The sequence below is a fragment of the Engraulis encrasicolus genome, chromosome 7 (genome assembly GCF_034702125.1).
Source record: "Engraulis encrasicolus isolate BLACKSEA-1 chromosome 7, IST_EnEncr_1.0, whole genome shotgun sequence".
NCBI classification, from domain to species: domain Eukaryota; kingdom Metazoa; phylum Chordata; class Actinopteri; order Clupeiformes; family Engraulidae; genus Engraulis; species Engraulis encrasicolus.
In genome coordinates this window covers 41309568-41330402 of record NC_085863.1, presented here as the reverse complement: position 1 = coordinate 41330402, position 20835 = coordinate 41309568, and the positions used below count along the sequence as shown (strand labels likewise).

The 20835-nt window shown below is 41.6% G+C and overlaps 1 protein-coding gene across 1 annotated transcript; it reads left to right on the top strand.

Annotated features, from left to right (window-relative positions):
• The first annotated feature begins 1468 nt into the window (after positions 1–1468).
• acer3 (alkaline ceramidase 3) lies at positions 1469–20403 on the top strand. The gene is made up of 11 exons (XM_063203582.1): positions 1469–2162; positions 4460–4570; positions 9580–9632; positions 9967–10019; positions 10724–10805; positions 10942–10977; positions 11373–11431; positions 11536–11637; positions 12126–12230; positions 13669–13714; positions 14629–20403. The coding sequence occupies exons 1-11, from the start codon at positions 2060–2062 to the stop codon at positions 14680–14682; spliced, it is 804 nt and encodes a 267-aa protein (XP_063059652.1). The 5' UTR covers positions 1469–2059; the 3' UTR covers positions 14683–20403.
• Positions 20404–20835: the final 432 nt, after the last annotated feature.

Genomic DNA, 20835 nt, shown 5'->3' with positions numbered 1-20835 from the left:
CAAGTGAAGCGAGGATGGCTTTGCCCACAGGCAGGGTTGAAAGAAAGTGAAAGCCCATTGGGAAACTCCAACTCCCATTGTCATTGTGACACACCACTCCACAGCACACAAGTGAACACTGCACACAACGAAATTGCATTTATGCCTCACCCGTGCAAGGGGGCAGCCCTCAGTGGCGCCCCATGGGGAGCAGTGCGGTGGGACGGTACCATGCTCAGGGTACCTCAATCATGGAGGAGGATGGGGGAGAGCACTGGTTGATTACTCCCCCCACCAACCTGGCGGGTCGGGAGTCGAACCGGCAACCTCTGGGATGCAAGTCTGACGCCCTAACCGCTCACCCATGACTGCCCGTTGTAACTGAACAGAGGATTTTTGTATAACTGTACAACTTCTGTAATATGACCATTTAAAATTTACTTGCAAAGTGTCATGAAAGACATCTTTATCTTAAATGCTTACCAAACATTGCATGCTGATTTGCAACACCCTCACACTTATTGACTCAACCAGTCACCAAGATCAAGTTCAAGTTCAAGTTGTTTTATTTCTCACATACATTATTGTAGTGAAATGATGATGGGGTCATCAGCTCTGTATCCAAAGTAAAGTAAAAAAAATAAATGAGAAATAAGTAATAAGTAAAAACAAAAAATGGTTATTTAAAAAAGCCACTGTTTAGCAGTCACACTGCTTGGGGGTAAAACCTTTTCCTCAGTCTCTCTGTACTTGAATGGTTCTAAGTCATCTGCAAGACTTAAAGGAGTATGCCACTATTTTGGGGCTTAATGCAGTTAAAATCGTTGGCCAGTGTTTATAAAGTGTTTTTTCATGTAAGCCGTTGTCTTGCTTTAAGACAAGTTAAAAGAAGGAGCATGTCGCTAAGCTAGTGAAAGTCAATGGAGCCGTGTAGCATGCTTAATTGCAATACAATTAAGTTATATTCAGGGGGCCTAGAGAAAGTGGGGTCTATTTTAAAGGTGGCTGCCTTCAATGTAGGCCTAAAGTGCAGGGGGAAATCCTGGTTTGTGTTCCATAGTACGGCCCTTGGATGAATTTGAAGTGGCCCTTCGAATGAAAAAGGTTCCCCACCCCTGTACTACAGTATGGCAGGTGTCACCAACCTGCGATTAAAACAAATAAAAATAAAAAATGGATTAAAGGGGGTTTTTTTTCGTGACCTTTGCCCCATAGCCTAGAACTACGAAAAACTACTGTAGCCTAGGCCCAGATTCAATGGATGCAATTTAAACAATAGACCTATGTCACAAACTGAAACAGCGATTCTGTTACTTGATTAAATGAATTAAATCCATATGTTAAATCCATTTGTTTTAGGTCGAAATTATAGCCCACCTCATGTTAGATGTCTGTTGAGTTTATTCACAGAAAGAAAGCACGTGCTGTTCGTGTGTTAACAGCTAAACTGTCATCGTCCTGTGGGCTACTCCAGCCTGCAGATAGATATTTGAGGCGAAGGTCGATGAATACGTGACAGTACCTTGGATAAGGACAAGGTGCACTGCCTATGCCTACTATTTCGGACGTGCCTTATCTGCGCTCACTCCATGGCTGCAGTTCTCGTCCTTCGGGCTGAGCTTGTCAGCATAGACTTGATCAAAAGGGGAGATAGCTTTCCGAATTGTCGGCGGTACACACACATACCGCTTCATGTAGGCAAAATCCTGGGAAAAGAACTGACAAAGGGGAGTTCCCGGCTGGGCGGAACTAGGCTACTGAGTGAAGAACTGCTCCTTCCTTATTATTGCAGGCTACTGAGTTGCAGTTTACGAATGCTCTGATCCACGCCAAGGAATCAACCAATCAGTGGGACGCAGAGACTGTTGTTTTTTATGCTAGCTTGTCCGCCCTTCAAATTGTGAGAGACTGCCAGTGGACGCAAAGCTGAGCGATTTTGCTTTGCAGCAGCATGTGGGTTCACACCTGTCTTTGCATTCAGGTTGTGACGGCGGCGGGGTGCTGTCAGAAATCCGTTAGGCTACCGTGAAAGACCCAACCCCTCCCTCCCTCGCACAAAAACACTGCTTTCTTTTCCATCATGGCTCCTCCGATGGACAGGCTAGGATACTGGGGGACGCCAACATCTACACTTGACTGGTGTGAAGAGAACTATGTCGTGTCATTTTACATCGCAGAATTCTGTAAGTTGCATTGCACGAGCGAGCGCGTTTTGTATTAAAAATATCTATAGCCCTTTCCGCTACAATAACAAGGGCTAGACTTTGTGTGTGTAGCTTGTCCCAGGCCGCGAAGCAAGCTATTTTATGTTACATGGAAAACCCTTCATTTTATTCGAATACAACTGGCAAAGCGCAACAAAGTGGCCTTTACTTGTTTACTTCGTTGTGTCAACCAATGGCCACATTGTAGGCTACGCTGCAAAGGCACCGGCTACAGTTACTTTACAAGTTAGGCCTACTTTATGCATGAGAAATCAATAGCAGTCACTTCCGAAACTTCTCAGTTTTGCAATAGACCGCCGTTATGTGCTGCAATGTTGCAAGATATCCCTAATCATGATACCGAAAATAAGGCGAGGCATCAGTAGATCATTAGCCCACAAAGGCGTTCGAGTTTTGGGTCAAACTAAGGCATGACAAACTCATTGCATTCGCCTAGTTTGTTCCTGTGTTGTAAAACAAATGTGTTAGACTGTTTACTGTTGTTGTATTATTATTGTAGTATTACTGCAGTATTGACGTTTAGGGCAATGCATGGTATTTAATTGTAGGCCTAGGCCTAGATCTATAGGCCTATTGTATAAACTATTGCAAACATTTTTAAAGCCGAAAACAGCATACAGATGTGCAGTGTCAAATAAACTCTTAGAGAGTTCAAATAACCCTTCCGTAGTTGGTCCAAGTCTTTACGTGCTGAATTAACACAGCGAAATGTACAGTCTACTGTAGAGTAAAACAATGTGTCCAGTTAACAAATTGTCAATAATGAGAATAACTGCTTGCTTAGACGGTGGCCTGAATGACCTCTGCTGTAAACTGCAAAAGCCGTGTCCACGCCTTAGAACAGCAAAGCACTGAACACACACACTGTGTGTGCAGGGCACTCCAAAACAAATATTTTCATATCACATTTGTAGGACTTGAAAGCAGATAACAGACAGAAAGTTGACTGACAACTACTTCCACCAATCTTAATCCAGCACAGAAACAGACAGAAGTTAAACTGTAGGCCCAAGTTAGAGTAGAGTAGTAGAGTAGAAGGACTTCATCATTCATCCTTCAAAATGTTTAAAAAAAGATTTGTTTTTGGGAAGACATTTGTTTGATATTGTACTGTATTTACACAAAACAGTGTACAAAAATACAGTATATTTGTCATTGAGGAGAGGCTGCTGTTTGTCCACATGCCTATGCATGCATGTGCTTATTTGTAAGACAAATACTGGCAGTAACAGATGAGATGAGACATTAGCAGGCTAAAAATAATCTTTTTAATTGTGTTCTCTGAATGGCAAGAATCTACTATTGGCATTTTATTCACTCATTTCATTTGTTGACAAAACCATGGAGACGGTTGTGGGAGCAATGTGCTGTGTTCATGGACTCAGTGCTTTGTAAACACAAAAAGAGGGGCAGCCATAACAAAAAAAGAAGCTGTTTTCAAATGCTGTAGCGCACGCCTTTGTGTGGAGACCACTCTCAGTTTTCAGGACCTCAGCAAAGTAACACAATGCCATGTCCCTTCCAGCCTCTATGGAGCCCATTGTTAGGAAGATGCATTTCTTCACCTTTATGTGTGATCACTGTAGTGGAAGAATGGCTATTTTTTGACATGGCCTAGTATTTTCTTTTCTTATGCATTACACAGTACCGTGTAATTACATAGCTGATGCCCTTACTGCACTCAACATTTAGCTACTGTTTAGCCTACATACGTATGGGTATATACAGTACACAAACACACACACACACACACACACACACACACACACACACACACACACACACACACACACACACACACACACACTCACACACACGCTAAAGTAATCATAGGATGATGATATGATGTGTCGTTCCTCTTTATGTTTTTAGAGGAACTATTTATGTTAAGGACTGATTATGTGAACGGATAATATTGATGTCATGTAATCCGTACACAAGCTGTTAAGGTGTTAGTACTTGGTGTGTGTCGTGGTGTCTGTTGTTCCCAAAGTGTTTGGGCACTGTTGTCCAGAAAAGCCTGAAAAACATCCCATTTGGATTAAAGAGACATGTGACCTTAGCATCCCATTACACACAATTAGTAGAAGCAATATAGCAGGAAGATTACTTGTGTAAATACAATGAAATATGCACTCTAGCCTCTGGCCCTATACAGCTTTGCTCTAAGTGTGTCGTCCTCAAGGTTGCATTTGTTATCGTTCCATGTCCTGATAAAGCTTGTTTTTCCTTTTCTCTCCTTGTGTTGCTCTCAGGGAACACGGTCAGTAATCTAATCATGATCCTGCCGCCCATCTATGGAGCCCTGCAGACTCTCCGCAGCGGCCTGGAGCTGCGCTACGTCTGCTCCTTCCTGGGACTCGCAGGTACATTGAAACACACACACACACACACACAAGCCCATGGTAACACCTCAGAAGAGGGTTCACATTGTAGCCTCTAATACTAATTAGCTGCCCCCTCACCCCCCAACACACACACACAGACACGCACGCACACACACACACACACACACACACACACACACACACACACACACACACACACACACACACACACACACACACACACACACACACACACCATCCCAGAGGGGGTTGACCTTATTGACAACAAACAAGACATTTGTGAATTCACCTAACAAAGGATTGATCTTATAAGTCACATTGGAGACTAGACATTTATTAGTGGCTAACAGGTGAACCCTATTCTAAAGTGTATCCAAGCATACCTACAGGTAAACACATCCATTACATTGCGATACATTATGTGTGACGTTTTCATCCTAATAGACTAACAGGTATTTAGGTAGGGTGTTGGTTACAGTGCCTGGAGCAATGTGGGGGTTAGGTGCCTTGCTCAAGGGCACATCAGCCGTGGATGATATGGGATACCGTCACCCTAAACCTTAGCCCACGGCTGCCACACATGCAAGGACACACATGAACATAGGTAAACACACAGTCACACACACAAGTAAAGAAACCTCTTGCAACAGACCTCTTGCACGTTTATTTACCCGGCATTTGAGAGAAAGCCCTGCAGCTGATATTGGAACAGACCATAGAAACGCTCGCACACTCACATGCTGATTAAAATGCGATGAGTGCTTTATATAGTAAAGTGAAGCAAGTTATGTCTTCTCAGTGTATGAGACCATGGTTATATTTTTAGTAAAATATTGGGGCGGATATGGCCTTTTTTTGTTGCATAGACAAAATCATACTGGAAGTGTGTAAATTAACAAGAAGACAAGCTGAAAAATGTTGTGTGGGTAATATTTATCACTGTACTTGAAAGTACATAATTGGGCCTCATCAGCCAAGGGAAGAAACTCCCACACTATTGAGTAACTTTGTTCTTTAATTAGAATGCCCTTGAAAAACAAACAGTCTTTGAAATGTGTGCCCACAACGTAGGCTGACTTCAAAGATGGCTGTTATTGGAAAGGTGCCAGAATGGAGTATCTGTCACAGACCAAGGACAAGATATTTCAGTACACAAGGACTAATACTGATCATCTGTTTTCTTTATTTTCCATTGTTTAGTGGTTCAGTGGTGTCTAATAAAATAGACTCTAGTAAATAGAATAGAATAGTATCATAGAACGACTCTTACCGTCACTATTTATGTAGCGGTATAATTTACACTTAAATTACACATTTAATTAATACATGTACACAGTGATATTAAAAGCTACTCACTTCAGTGCACACATTTAAGTGGGATATGCGTATATTACATGATAGAGAGATAATTATAATACAGTACAGAAGAATTGAATGAACAAATAACAGTTAGGGTCTTGTGTGGTATTTAGTGTTGGTTATATACAGTACACAGAGGTGTTGTGATTCACAAGGGAAATTGATGAGGGAAATATCAAGATGCACGTTTTATAATGAAATATGTTGTTACACTTGTATTTATGGACTCATTCTCACCACCACCCTGTCACTTATATAATATGATTTGATATGTCCGGTTATTCAGCCCGTAGTATTGACGTGCTGCTATGTAACATGCCTGGCCTGCCATCTCTGGTGGCGTCGATCAATGCAGCCGGTCCTCTCTAATGACCAATGGGAACTTGGCACATGCTCAGTGGTGAGCAATGGATCCAGAGCCGCCTCTAGACATAAGCAGAGTGCTTAGGGAACCAACCTGTGTTTTTGGCACCAACCATTTCGCCCCCAAAATTGGGACCTCTTCAATTGAGACTGACTAATAAACTTCATAAAAAAGATTAAATTACATTACAAAACATATATTTTTTCGTTAGTACATTATTATAGCTATAGCTATTATTATTATTATTATTGTTATTATTATTTTTATTTATTTAATTATGAGGGGGGCCTCCTGACCAGTAATGCTCAGGGTATCCATAGCAGCAGCCCTGAATGGATCTTTTTCACTTGACGTCAAACACCTTCGATTCAGTCCATTTGAAGAAGGTAGAAGTCATTTGGTGGCATAGACACATACATATACATGTCACCTGAACTGTGTTCTGCCTGAAACTGGTGGTCATACAGTATATACCTGCTTTGCTTCAGAACGGAACTCGTTTGACGCCACAGCGAGAAAGTCTAGCAGCAGGTACCATAGAGCTTGAAAGTGACGTCACTTCCCCCGATTTCATGGGACCTCAACGGCGTTTTTAGCCGAAAATTTTAATTTTTCATATGAACCCCCAAACCTTTTAGAAAGCTGTGTTTCTTCACATTTTTCATGCCGACGGCCTCGGAACAAAACATTGATACTTCTGCATTAATTATCTTTATCTAGCCTCTTAAACAGCATATTTGTAGCCCAGCGCATATCGTGACTGAGATCAGAAGATATTTACTTGCTACCATGTTGTTAGATGGTCAGCTTAGTTCCCGTGAAACACGGAATTAAGGGGCGGGACTTTCAAGCTCTATTGGTGCTCCTTACCCTACACCAGTCATGGCCTTATACTGACTGTTGTTTCGGAGTCTGCCTTTGGAAGTTGACTGGTTCAAATCCCCAGCCATGCCAGTAGGAATAATATGGCTGGTGTCTAAATGTCCAGGTGCCGGTGAGCAAGGCACCTAAGCCCACATTGCTCCAATCCATGCCCTGTACCTAAATAGTTGTAAGTCACGTCAGATAAACATGCCTGGTAAGTGTAATGAAGTGTAGTAATGCATGATATGCATGCACTGTCATTTTTGTTTTTCACACTTACAGAGTCAAATTTAACACTCCTGGTGTTGATCCTACTCTCTTCATGTTGAGTTCACACTGCACTGCATTCACTGTGTATCCTGGCTGAACCCCATGGTTAAGGCACTTGTGTAATGGGATGTTGATGGCATGCCAATGTCAGCCCCAGACTGGGCCCCTGCCGTGTGTTCCTCGGGGAAGTGAAGATGTTTTGTAACCACTTCCTTTTGAAGTGGACGCCACCTCCTCCTGATACCACTGGTCTCCAGCTGCTGTGAAAGTGTTCTACAGTACAGGCTAACACTTACGAATAACACTCCCTTAAAAAGCTTTGGTAACACTTTATAAATGTTTTACTTTACTTCACTTTACTCAACTGTATTTTACTTTATTTTTCAGGACATTGCACATTAATGAACACACATGAATGCAAATGTGCCAGATTATTAGCCAGGCTGCGCCCTCCTAGTGACGCAACACCTTCGGCGGCAAATCTTGATTGCAAGACTATGATAATCAGGCAACCAGATTATAGCGCAATGGCTCATATCCATCTGGTGTCCAAAATAGTTTTGTTCATAATTAGTTCATTAATCAGTGTTAAGAAAGGTTTGTGAATGAGTAAGAACCAATCTACGGCTGCACAGCGGAGTGCAAATCGACTGGAGTTTAATGTGTGATTTCCTGCTGGACACTTCTACCTCCAGTGGTTTCATCTCTTTTGCCCTTTGCAGGACAAATTGCAGCAGATGTGCTGTGTCGACTGTGTTAACACAATATTTGTTACTCAGTTACAAACATTTGTACAAGTAAATGTTCTATTATTAATAGGCTCATTATTTACACAATGTTTATAAAGCTTTTACGGGGCCATTATTCTGAAGTAGCACAGTATGCTGAATCCGCGTGGACAAAAGGCAAGAATGGAGCACCGACCTCACTGAGATGATAATATCAGAGATTCTTTAAGTATATAGAGATATGCCAATGTAATAGGTTGCTATGGGCACCCAACATGACTAGGAGGCTGTTCCAATCTTCGTACTTTCCGCCCTTCCCGCACTGTGTTTGGGTACGCAGGGCGGTTCCATTTCTAATCGCGGCGGTGAAGTGTACTGTAAACTACCCGGATAACGCCCTCAAACCGGCCATTTTTTGAAGTGTGCGGTTATGTACACTTTTCGCACTCAACGGCCGCCATGTTTGTTACGTAGTTTCCTCTCTGGTTGAGTGTCAGATTGGTCAAACTGCCGAATCTCTGTGATGACAGCATAGCTTTGATTCAAAAGACAATAGCCATGTGTATAAGAGAAAGGGGTAACTTTTAAAAATTGTCAACATAAGGAACAGTGTCTTCCGTGATGAATTGTATATTGGTGGTTGGTAAACTCTGATGACACGCGACAACCGTCATTTCCGTGAAGTGTATCAGACAGAACGTGAATTGGACCTGCACTTCACCCTCAAATTTAGCCGTTAAGTTGAGGGTGGAAAGTGCACTGTATCACAGTACACAGTGCAGAGTGTAGAGAATGGAACACGCTCCAGATTCCGGTCTGCCTAAAGGGGCGTGTCATAATGCTCCTAGCATTGAATAGAACAGTCCTTAGGTCTGCCTAGGTCTGCCTAAAGGGGGATCCCCCCCTCCCCCTTGCAATAATAGAACCCGGAAACAATGGGCCAATGGAACCTCTCTCTCTCTACTCTCTCTGATAATATACCATTCCATTGGGACTTAACACATCATCCCTCAGCTTGCAGGCGCATCACAGTGGGACACACAAACATCACTTGAAGATAGAAGCCGGAGAGCACTGGATCTTAGTTTTTAAACATTTATTTTGTGCAAACACCCAACTAACATTTTGGTGTTACTACACCTTCTTCAAGTACACATAACACACATTACAAGACTGATCCAAACACACTACAGACATGCACATACTGTTCAGACATTACAAAAGGTCAAACATACTGCACAGCTTTTCATGCAAACAAGCACTACTAACCCCAACCGTGGTGCAGAAAGTGTCCTCATAAGGTGAATTGGTAGTCAAAATAGATCAAGTAGGCTGATGCACAGTGTCATCATAAACGTGAAATGTGTGTGTGTGTGTGTGTGTGTGTGTGTGTGTGTGTGTGTGTGTGTGTGTGTGTGTGTGTGTGTGTGTGTGCTCCTTAGCGGTCGGCATTGGGTCCTGGTGCTTCCACATGACCCTGAAGTATGAAATGCAGGTGAGGCCCATATCACACACACACACGCACGCACACACACACACACACACACACACACGCACACACACACACACAAACACACACACGCACACGCTCACACATACACACACACACACACACACACACACACACACACACACACACACACACACACACACACACACACACACACACACACACACACGCACGCACACACAGATGCACAAACACTGTCTGTCCCCCAGAGCACTCGTCCTAACTCACAACCCTATTTGTTTGTTTGTAAACAGCCTTTGACGTAAGTATTAGCATGTGGTCATGCCCTACTAACGAGTGTGCTATTGCTCCCTTTCAGTTACTAGATGAGCTGCCGATGATCTACAGCTGCTGTGTGTTTGTATACTGTTTGTAAGTCCTTTTGTTATCTCCCAGTCAGTGATGTGCCCCCTCTGGTGGATATGTTATGTACTGTTTGTTTTTAGTGGGTGATTTTTTTTAACCCCCTTTGTTAATCTCTGTGCTTGTCAATGGAGGTATAAATAGGTCAATGTGTTTGTCATAACAAAGGATGCTGGGCTGAGGGTAGGGGGTGGGAGAATGTCTATTTTATGGTCATACTGGTAGAGCAGACCTGACATTTGAAACCAGCCATTCAGTTCCATTTTGTTTGTATAGCAACATAGCATTCTGTAAATACGTGGTGCTAATGTATTTTCTGAGATCGGTTGTTTATCGTGGATATGTGTATGATGAGTCCAGAAAAATGTAAACACAGGCATGAGCAGTCCTGTACAGCACAAACAAAGAACGGGTTTAGAAAGTGCTTTCCTTTCAACATTGCGCTCAAAGTTTATCATTGTTGAAGGTCTAAAGTCTGAAGTCTCCGAAATCAACCCTAAAGTTGAAATGCTAAAACCTTCTTTATCTGTTGGCAAAACACACTGTGTACCAAAGCTCTTCCTACAAAGATTGTTAAATACATGTAGTATACATATTATATATTATAAATCATATTATTTATATGTTATTATATTACATAAAATGTTGTGCCGCTTTTAGACTTGAAGGTTTGAACAGAAGAAATTCACATCTTTTTCCTCATTGCTTCACAGATATGAATGCTTCAAGCAAGAAAATACCATAAATGTTATGACAATATGCCTTTTGATGTTGTTCAGTATTTCAGTAAGTTTGGTAAGTAATCACTGATACACTGACGATTAACTGTCATTAATTTACATTCTGTGCCACGCTTAATGCATGTGAAGTGCTGGGATCTCATTTGCTAATCTATTGGTCTATATCTCCATCTGTCCGTTTAAAATCATAGGTTTACTTACAATGGAAAGAGCCTGTTTTTCATCAGGTATGTACAACTTATTTTTGTTGATTATGTGATGTTTACATAAATTGATGTTTACATGAATTCAAATGTGTGGCGTGTGCGCAGTAAGCATACAGGCTGTGGTAGAACTAAGCCTCCCACATATAGGGACCCAATTTCGAGTCCTGCGTGGGTCATGTCCCAACCCTGCCCCACCTCTTTCTCCCACGCTCGACTGTCAGCTGTAAAGACACAAATATTCCAAAAAAAAAGGAAAGTTAACCACTAGCCAGTAGGCTCTGGTTAGTGACAAGGTTAATGTCAAGCCCTGCTTCAGACACGTTCAGAGTCCCATAGTAGTTGCTTTCATCATATTGATCAGTTTGTATCGTTCATCATGTGTAGTACCTAAGGTCTTCTCCTCTCTCTCTCCACAGGTCATGTACGGAGCTCTAGTAGCTTGCTTAGTTATACGGGCTGTTTTCATAGTTACATGGTAAGTCATTTTCATAGGACATGTATTGTGTGTGTGTGTGTTTAAGCATTAATTGTATATATTTGGCTTCTAATATAATTCATGGCCATATGTTTTTTTTTCAGGGTGTATCCATGGCTCAGGCCGCTGTGCTACACATCCTTGGGCGTCTTCCTGCTGGGATTTGTTTTATGGAACATCGATAATCTACTTTGTAGTTCACTAAGGTACTTTCTGACCTGTATAATTTCCAGGCAAAAAAACTCTACTTATTTCACATGCTTTGAACCAAAGTACCAAATGAAGGGAGTTAGTGTACTGTAAATATCCCATGTTACAATGAGGACACCTGCAGCCTATACAGAGGTGCAGTCTATATATGAACAGTTTCGCTGCAAAATACTGTATCCACCTTTTTTTACTTTTGCATTTTATTATTGGAAATGACTGTTCAGAAGTCCTGTCATCTATGTGTGAATTCTTGCCATTCAAATATTTTGAGAACATACTTTTTAAACCTGTATAAAATGCATTTTGCAATGCAATGGAATGCCCGAAACAAAAATGTCAATTTCCAAAAAGGTTCCAAAATGGATACACAACATTTTGCAACAAAACTCGGTTTTATATACGGTTCATTTCATAGGCCAGAGATTACGGTATGTGCTGTACGTATGTCTATGGTGCTAATACTAATACCATATCTCCTGTGCAGGGCCTCTCGCCAAGCACTGCCCGTAGGAGTAGGAGTGGTCACCCAGTTTCACGCCTGGTGGCACCTCCTGACAGGCTTCGGCTCCTACCTGCACATTCTCCTCAGGTGAGACCATTTTGCTACATTACACTACACTACACTTATATTCAAAGTAGAGATGCACCGGATCCTGATTTTTAGGATCCTGCCGGATACCGGATCCACTGCTTAAGATCCTTCCGGATCCGGAACCGGATACCGGATCCTATGAAAGAGTTGAAACACATAGCCTACTCACACACGTGGGCCCTTTTTATCATGTTGGCTCAAACTATTTTGACTGAAAAGCCTCGGCTACCGGATCCTGGATCCTGGAACCGGATCCGGATCCTGTGAAAAACCCTATTATCCTGCCGGATCCGGAACCGGATCTTGGATCCGGTGGATCTCTAATTCAAAGCCACTTACAAACAAGGGCACTCGTAGAGAAAAGATACATTCTTACATTAAAGACATATTCTTATACAGTATAACCTATGAAATAATTTGTATATGGACTATGCAATTATCATATGGTGTAACGGAGGCTAACTAGCAGAGTTGGCGTGGAATGTTGGTAAAACCTCCCTCCGATAGCCTCATACAGTCTCGTGCCGTTGGGCCGAGACACTAGTCTCTTAGCCCAGCGGTATCGTAGGTGGGTGAAGAGGTGCAAGATGACCTCCGTCACAGTGGCACATACTATAAAAGTGGCCCGTACTAGAACATATAAACATTATACAGGGAAGGTGTATGTTGGCTTACTTATATGGCCCATACTATCAGGGTCTCATTTCATGTATATGATTTTTATAAAGATGTGTAAGTTGAATATACCATATATACTGCAGTAAACAAGAAGGAGCACCGCACACTGGTGGACTTGATGTTTAGTTTAAAGAAACTCCCGCACACTGACCATTTCGCTGTTCTTTTTTAATAAACAACGTTTCGGTACTAGACCTTCATCAGGCAATGACTTTATGTTTAAAAAGCAGCAAAATTAAGTCCACCAGTGTGTGGTGATCCTTCTTGTTTACTGTGGATTACTGATGACTGCACTTTAGCAGCACCTGGAACCTGGCTGTGCATTGGAGTTTCAGATCTTTGAATACCGTATATACTGTATGTTGTGTAGGGATATGAACATTTCACTTCCCATAATGCCATGCATTTTAGGCGGGAGCTACTATATAAGGTAGAGCTCTCCCATTCCACGCTCTTCTGTACTGCAAGCAGACACAGAAATCCTACCCGTATGATTATGCATTAGTTCTACAGTAACATTTTAATGTTCAGCACTTCCCTGTCTGCCTCCTTCAATGTGTATGCGTGCCCTCACTCAGACACAACAGCAATTTATTGAGTGTGTTTGTATCGGGTATACAGGCCAAGCAGAGTTAGTGCATTGTGTGTGTGTGTGTTTTATTTTTATTTAAAGGGCAATAGAGCAGATTTTATTGCATAGGAGTGTTAGTGCATCAGAGGTTAGTGTGTAAACTGTTAAGTGTTTTCTCTCACCCAGCCTCCAGATAAGGTCAACCTACCTCAAGCACAGACCAAAGGTTAAGGTAAGTAAGTGCCCATGGCTCTTTACCCCCTTGCTTGTTTATCATGTGCACATACCACAACATATACCGTACAAACGTACCCCTTCTTAGCTGCTGACCTTCATATCATTTGACTGTTTTTGTATTTTGCTTGCCAATACATTACGTGTCGCACATGGTTTTATCCAAAATTACTTAGCCCCATAATGTGCACCATTCCTCCAGAGGAATCCTATAACAGTAATTGAAAAGACTTAACTACAAATGAAGAGTTCAGATGCAAAACCCCCTAAGTGCCTTTTCAGAAAATAATCTTAATTCATTTTTATTTAATACAAAGCTATCAAAATTGCATATTTTTTATTTTATTTATGTAATACAATTATGTATATGTATTATCAAGTACATGATTGTAAACCAAACCAACAACAGGGTTCTTGAAGTGCAGGTCTTCAGAAATGGAGTTAGGGGGTTTTGCATCTGAACTCTTCAAATACACAACTATGACAGCTCACAGACCTTTTACTAACACATTACCACTTGGCCATATCCATTCTGGTTATCTCCCTTCACAACAGAATTCTCTTTTCCGATTGGCTGATGTGGTGACCATTCATTTTGTTGAATCGAATAACTTTGACGGCTGTAGAATATTCGTTTGGAGTAACGATGGTATTTAATGTATAACGTGGTAGGAGTCATGCGCATGACCTACCGAAAAGTAAATAATCACACCGTCAGCATTCCAAACAAAGATTCTATGCGCATCTAAGTTAGATGCGTCCGACAGAGAAGCATGTGAAGAATGAAAAGAAAAGCAACTTCGTCGCTAGATTCTGGCATGATTCCTACATCTTTACAGACAGTAATAGATTTAAAAAAAATACCTTACCCTGCCTTTTTTTAAATGACCGTTGTGTTTTTGTGTGTTGTAGTTCTTATATGGAGTTTGGCCAACACTGCACATCGAGTCTCCGAAGACGGGGTGAAGGAGGGAGCAAAGGGACGACATATACTCTGTACGACGGGTAGCGACACCCCAACGGCCTACACCCCCTCAGCCAGAGGGTCGGTCGTCTGCACACAGCCCCTACAGTAGGGGCAATCCCCCAGAGATGCCCTGACGCCTGAGGTTAGATGCCCCACTCAGTCCTAGTAGAGTTATCGCCAATTCCCTCTTCTTAATTTCTTTTTTTTGCCAAGTCTAGTGTTGAGCAGAGGACTTTTAGTAATGAAATGGGACTGCTGAAATTTCATTTTTTTTCCTATTTAATTTAGTTAATGTTTCCTTGATTTACATTTTTTGGTCGATTGTGAAATTGTTTTTAGACTATTTTGAGGTGACATGATCATTTTAGGGTTTATACTTTTACGTATGTGAATTTTACTTATTTGTATAATACATTGAAGCACGCAGACTGAAGATATTTTTTTACCTGAGAAAGTATTCAAATGAAGAACATACTTTTGTTTTGTATTCTGCAAGAGGTTTGCTTAAAGGATCTCATTCTTTTGCCATTAACATTTTTTCAAAGTGTCTTAATATTCATAGTTCTTGAAGTATCATTGAATGAGTCATTTTCTTCATGGGGAATGATCATTTGCACAGATATGTTGGATGGTTTCAGAAGACAATGCAATGTCACAAGGCTGCATGATTATGAATACATACTGCATTTGAGGTTATCATTTGCCTTTCGCAAACAGTTTGCCACAGTCAGTCAAGTCTTGTGTCATGATGTACTTATGAGGAGACTAGGCTTACCACACTTTTGAGTTCGTAAAAGCCGTAGAGTGCGTGCACATGCAAAAAAAAAAAAATGAGTGCTGGATACAAGTAAGGTGAAAGGTTTAAAAGAAAAAGTAGTAGCTGCATAAAGAACTTAAGTAATTTATTTAACAAAGATCTTGTGTTTGGTCGAAACATTGTGTTATACTTCATCAAAAAAAATCACAGTAAGGGGATATTAGATTTTCATTTCCTTTTCAAGACTTTTTACTCATACAAGACAGCAGGTCCTGCCAATTCCACATAACTTACTTGGCGAGAAGGCAGTAATGCCCAGACTTTTTAAACTCTTCTATTTCTATTGTTCATGAGTGAACAGTAACGCAACACTAAGCCACACTCGCCTTATGCCTCATAGAGTATGTTAAACGTATACATTCGGTATCCGAGATGTTAGCCTAGCTTGACTCACTTGTTCATTGGTGTGTCACTATTATTAGCCTGGAAAGCTTGACTATATATAACATGTAGTGTACAGTCTGGTCTCACACCATAGTCAAAGCTGTGGAACCAACGGTTGCCATTCCAACTACACAGATTCAAAACCACACAGTGTTGTAATTACAGGACAGAGCCAGCTACGATGATCCCCTATGGTGCGGGACTAGACCGACCTGCCAGGCAAAAAAAACATGTTTTGCAGGGTTGATCTACTGTAGTTGACTAGGCTATGTCTCTATACAATGTTAAATATTGCATTTTGAAAGCAATATGAAGAGCCTGTGTTAATGCTGGTAGTACATGTTAGTGGTGAGTTCCAGGCTATTCCAAGGGCAGGACGACATCCTCCATCTAGTTACCCCTGTGTTGTGTTATCGGCGCTGTTTCAGCATCTCAAGGCAGGCGATATGCTTGCTGTGTGCCTAGAATTGCACATGCAACCGTGTGCGACTGAGTGCACACACTTGCTTCAGGACAACCGGAGCACTTTGCACAATACTGAGTTATCATCTAGGGGGCAGATAGCCAACAGGGGCCTCATTAATGTTTGCCCCCATTGTTTGACTCTACTACGAACTCAACATATCAACAACTCAACATGTTCGAAAGATCACCCCTCGCGGTTTTGTCAATATTGCACTGGATGGGATCTCCCATGCGCAAAATTGGCATAAAATTTGCATGGCAACACGTTCGTGCATGAAATGTGCCCCCGCACGCATGTCCTGTAGCAAGCATATCGCCGGCTAAAGTCTTGCACGAATCCAAGCATTTAATCACTGACCTAGAAGGAGGACTAACCTAGACTTGTTGCTAACCTAGTCTGTAACTGGTGTAAGAGATCTGTCAGAGACCTAAGACAGTCCTAAGACATCTGACCAGTCGAGATCGAATCTAAGAGATATTTGGTTGATATTGTAGCGTTTTGGGTGCTGATATGCGGAAATGTATTACTGATGAAGGAAATCCCACGCTGATCTTGGTCCATAATAGTTCATGGTTGACTGCGGAATATATGAAGAACCAAGAGATTTTTTTCTCTCTTGTTTTATAATATTTGCTTGTTGTTTTCGTGTGACCAGGAGGGTATTCCAAGAAGCTGGTGAAGTGATAAACCTGGCAACTTAAAGGGAGTGGTAAATCTGCTAGTTGAATAGCCCACAGGTGTCATTCAGTTCAGAAAATGAGACCTCCAGGCCCTCCTATTAGATGATTTACCACTACCTCAAGGCTAACATAACCTGGTTTACGTACCTCTAAAGCAGCTTCTTGGAATCCCCCACAGCTTGAATATCTTGTACGTAGGAACGGACTATTTCACTAGCTCCAAAGCACTACACATGTTTTCTGAAGAAACCTGAAATATATCTGGAATCAACCCTATTTGCAATGACAGTGATGCATATTATTGTATATTCTGTTGACCTTGTAACTTTATGTGAACATATGCATACATTTTATGTTATGTAGACATTGCACGTAGTGGTAATGCATTGCCGTAAATGCTAGTAAACATGCAAGTCAACTCTGTGTTATTCAAAATTATGAATTCATGAACCAACCTACTTCAAATGCAGTTAGCTTCATCCTCCTTTCATTGGTCAGTTTGAAGACACCATGAATCTCAAGTCTCAAGAACATGTACGGCTACTGTATATTTAATTGTAAATCAACAGTGTTTTACTGTTAAGAATTACCACTATTAGATATGTAATTGTGAAGAATTTTAACTGCTACATATGTCATAGCAAAACTATGATTAATTGTTCAATTTCAAGCGTTAATGTTAGATGTTGTTGTTTCATATCAATCCTGTAAAATGATGTCGCATAAGCACAATATTGTTTTGATTAACAGTTAGCCAAGTTATTGTTGACATTATTGCATTTTTTCCTGTTTCTTGCTGCTTCTGCCAATGGTGGAGCATCATTGTCAATGTTTAGGGTGCCTTAGTTCCCAGAATGCCACTGGCTGAGAGGCAGGCTGGGTCCTCCAGGGTCGACGCATAAAGCTATTTTCAGGCCGACAAGGAAGGTGCTGGTGCCAGTGCTGGTCTTTCACACCACTGGGAACCAAAGTGATTTGTGTACCAGGAAACGATCCAGAGTTCATACTGTTCGTTTATTTTACAGTGTATGGACCCGGTTCAACTTGCTTTGTCGACTTTGTCGTCAAGGTTCACTTAACACTGTTTTATTTGGTTCCTGGCGCGAACTAACGTTTCTGATTCTCTAATTTTCATGGACATGTCACTTGGTTCGAGATTCGTGGCAGGAACCAGCGCAGTCCTCTGTCGGCCTGAAAATTCCTGAAACACACACATGGGCAAAGCCACACTGGGCCTCGTTTCCGAAAGGGCCTTAAGTACTACTTAACGCTACGTGCTACTTAGGTTCACACGTAACACCATCGTAGAGCTCACGGAGCGTTTCCCAAAGCCAACTTAGCAAAGAACCATCGCAGGTTGACACGTAACTCTAAGAGCAATCCACGAGTGATCTAGAGTAGTCTTAACGCGCTAAGATTGATCGTAGCGGCATGGCACAGTGGAGACACCCACAGGATATGAAGGGAAAAGAAGAAACCTGCGCATAAGATTGCTGTTTTAAGACGCGAGAGGCATGGCACAGTGGAGACACCCATAGGAAAAGAGGAAACTTGCGCTTCAAGTTGATGTTTTAAGACGGGAGTGTAGCCTAAATAACATGGCAGCACAGTTGACACTGCAACGAAAATAAGAAGGTAACATTAATTGTGGATGTGTAGGCCTATAAAATAAAAGTAATGTGTTTGGAAATATTTTACAGGTAGTAAAATAGTTCGACTGTGTTTGATAAACCTGGGCATAATTAAACTGTGATCGATCATAATTTGTGTGGGTGCTTCATGAACAAGAACAAGGCAAAATGAATAAGGGGCTTCGGCAACCAGAGACAAGAGTGTTGATGTCGGAAGGCCACTTCCGAAACTTTAGGCCTATTTATTTTATATTTTTTGAAGAAAAATGGTCAGCGAGTTGTTGCACCCTCTTTCATTTTCAAGTAGCCTAAGAAAGGGAAGGCGACGCCGAAAATACATGATAGTTGTAGGCGAAGGGTAAGCTATGACAAAAATTAAAAAGGCAGCGATGGGGATTCGTGTAGATTTTTTGTTTTAATAACAGCAGACTGCCGTGCAAAAATGTCCTCACAGTTGTGAAAGTCTTGAGCGCGCGGTACTTTGCGCACCGCTCACCACATGTTTCAAGCTCCTCTCCCTATTCCGACTCTAGTAGGCTAAGCAATAACAAAAAGGCAGCGAGGGGATGTATCAATGTTGATGGACATTGTTTTTCATAACAGCATGCTGAGGTGCTCCCGACAGTTGTCAAGCCTTGAACGCCTTGAGGTTGTAACTTTGTGCATCCCAATTTGAAACTCCAACTAGGCCTAGGCCTACTTGTCTTCTTAAATATTAAGCTGCAGTAGCCAAGTGCACGCGCTTTATCTGGGTCTTAACGGCGTAGCTCATTATTACCGTCAGTTGGGAGTTTTGCATGATTTCATTGTGTGTGCATTTTATTTCATTTGCCAACAATAACTCCTGTCGACAGTTGCAAACTGCTACAAATGTAGTCCCACCCTTATAGAAAACAACTTTTGATACTGACACACGCCTTACATTTTGTAAATGGTTTAGCAGCAGATGACGGCGCAGTTCACTCCGAGTACACTTCAGCACCACATATGTGGACAGCGATCCTTAAGAGCGACGCTACGAATGATCTTAGAGGCTGTGCACGCGCGTTCATGTACGAGTGTCTTTGGGAAACAGTCGTAGGAAATCTAAGAACATTTGTAGGATCACTGGTTAACGACACACGTAAGGCTAAGAACCATCGTTATTGGGAAACAAGGCCCAGGTCAGTCACCTCAGGCTCAGGGGCTGCCTGTGTCTGCTGGGTGCCTCCACCCCGGGTGTAAATCCATGTTGCCTTGTTGTCTAGGAGGGTGTTTGTTGGTCCAGATGTATTATGCAGACTCTTTTATGTTCAATAGCGGGGTGTGAGAGAAGGGAAGTCCTTTGTGTGCCAGCCAGAGGGGAGGACACCCCGTACACAATTTAAAACATGCAGCGGTAATTTAACACTATTTTGAGAGAATGGTCTCATTAGATTTAGCAATTATTCAACTCTTTGAGTGTCGAATTACCACCGTTTAGAGCATATATGGAGTTGCCGTGTTAATTCAACATTCAAATGGGACCTATATTCTCAGAATAGTACTGAGTTAATGCTGTGTTTTTTTCACTGTGTTCAGTACATGGCATACATACAGTACCAAGCCACTGTGATTTCTCCTGTAAACACATATACCTGCCAAGGCATACTGTACCTGTGTATTGTATTATATTGTGATTTGTGAAATTGTGTAAAAAAAAAAAAAAGTTTAAAACATTTTGTGCAGTGGCAGTTTATGCTATTAAAAGCATTTTAAATTTACGTAAATCTGTGTGGATGTGTTATTTCTTTCTACAAGTCCTATATTCATTTCAGCTGATGAAAACACTCAGAGACCATAGTGTCTCACGATTGATGGAATTGTGTGTAGTTTCACCTACTTTGATCTGTTACACCATAATTTGTTGTAGGAGTAATTTCTACAGTATTATGTTGGACAGGATTTACATGGGCCCACAAGGGGGCGATGTGGACCAACTACACAGCATCCTTGAGGATCTAATTGTGCACAGCCTGTTATTGAAGAGGTCCTGCTCTAAACACACCTAACTTAATTCTGGAACTCTAAAGTTGTGTAGACCAAACAGCCTGGACACAACCCACTTTCCAAATGTCTATCATTTTCATGGCTGAAAAAAAATCCTTGACTCAGAAAGCCATTTAGATCAGTTCCATAGATAACTAGAAGCACTC

Excerpts from the sequence above, each read along its gene's own strand:
- acer3 (XM_063203582.1), top strand. The coding sequence starts at position 2,060 with ATGGCTCCTCCGATGGACAGGCTAGGATACTGGGGGACGCCAACATCT. Across the intron at positions 4,571-9,579 it reads CTCCTTCCTGGGACTCGCAG|CGGTCGGCATTGGGTCCTGG; the intron begins GTACATTGAAAC and ends TGTGCTCCTTAG. Across the intron at positions 9,633-9,966 it reads CCCTGAAGTATGAAATGCAG|TTACTAGATGAGCTGCCGAT; the intron begins GTGAGGCCCATA and ends GCTCCCTTTCAG.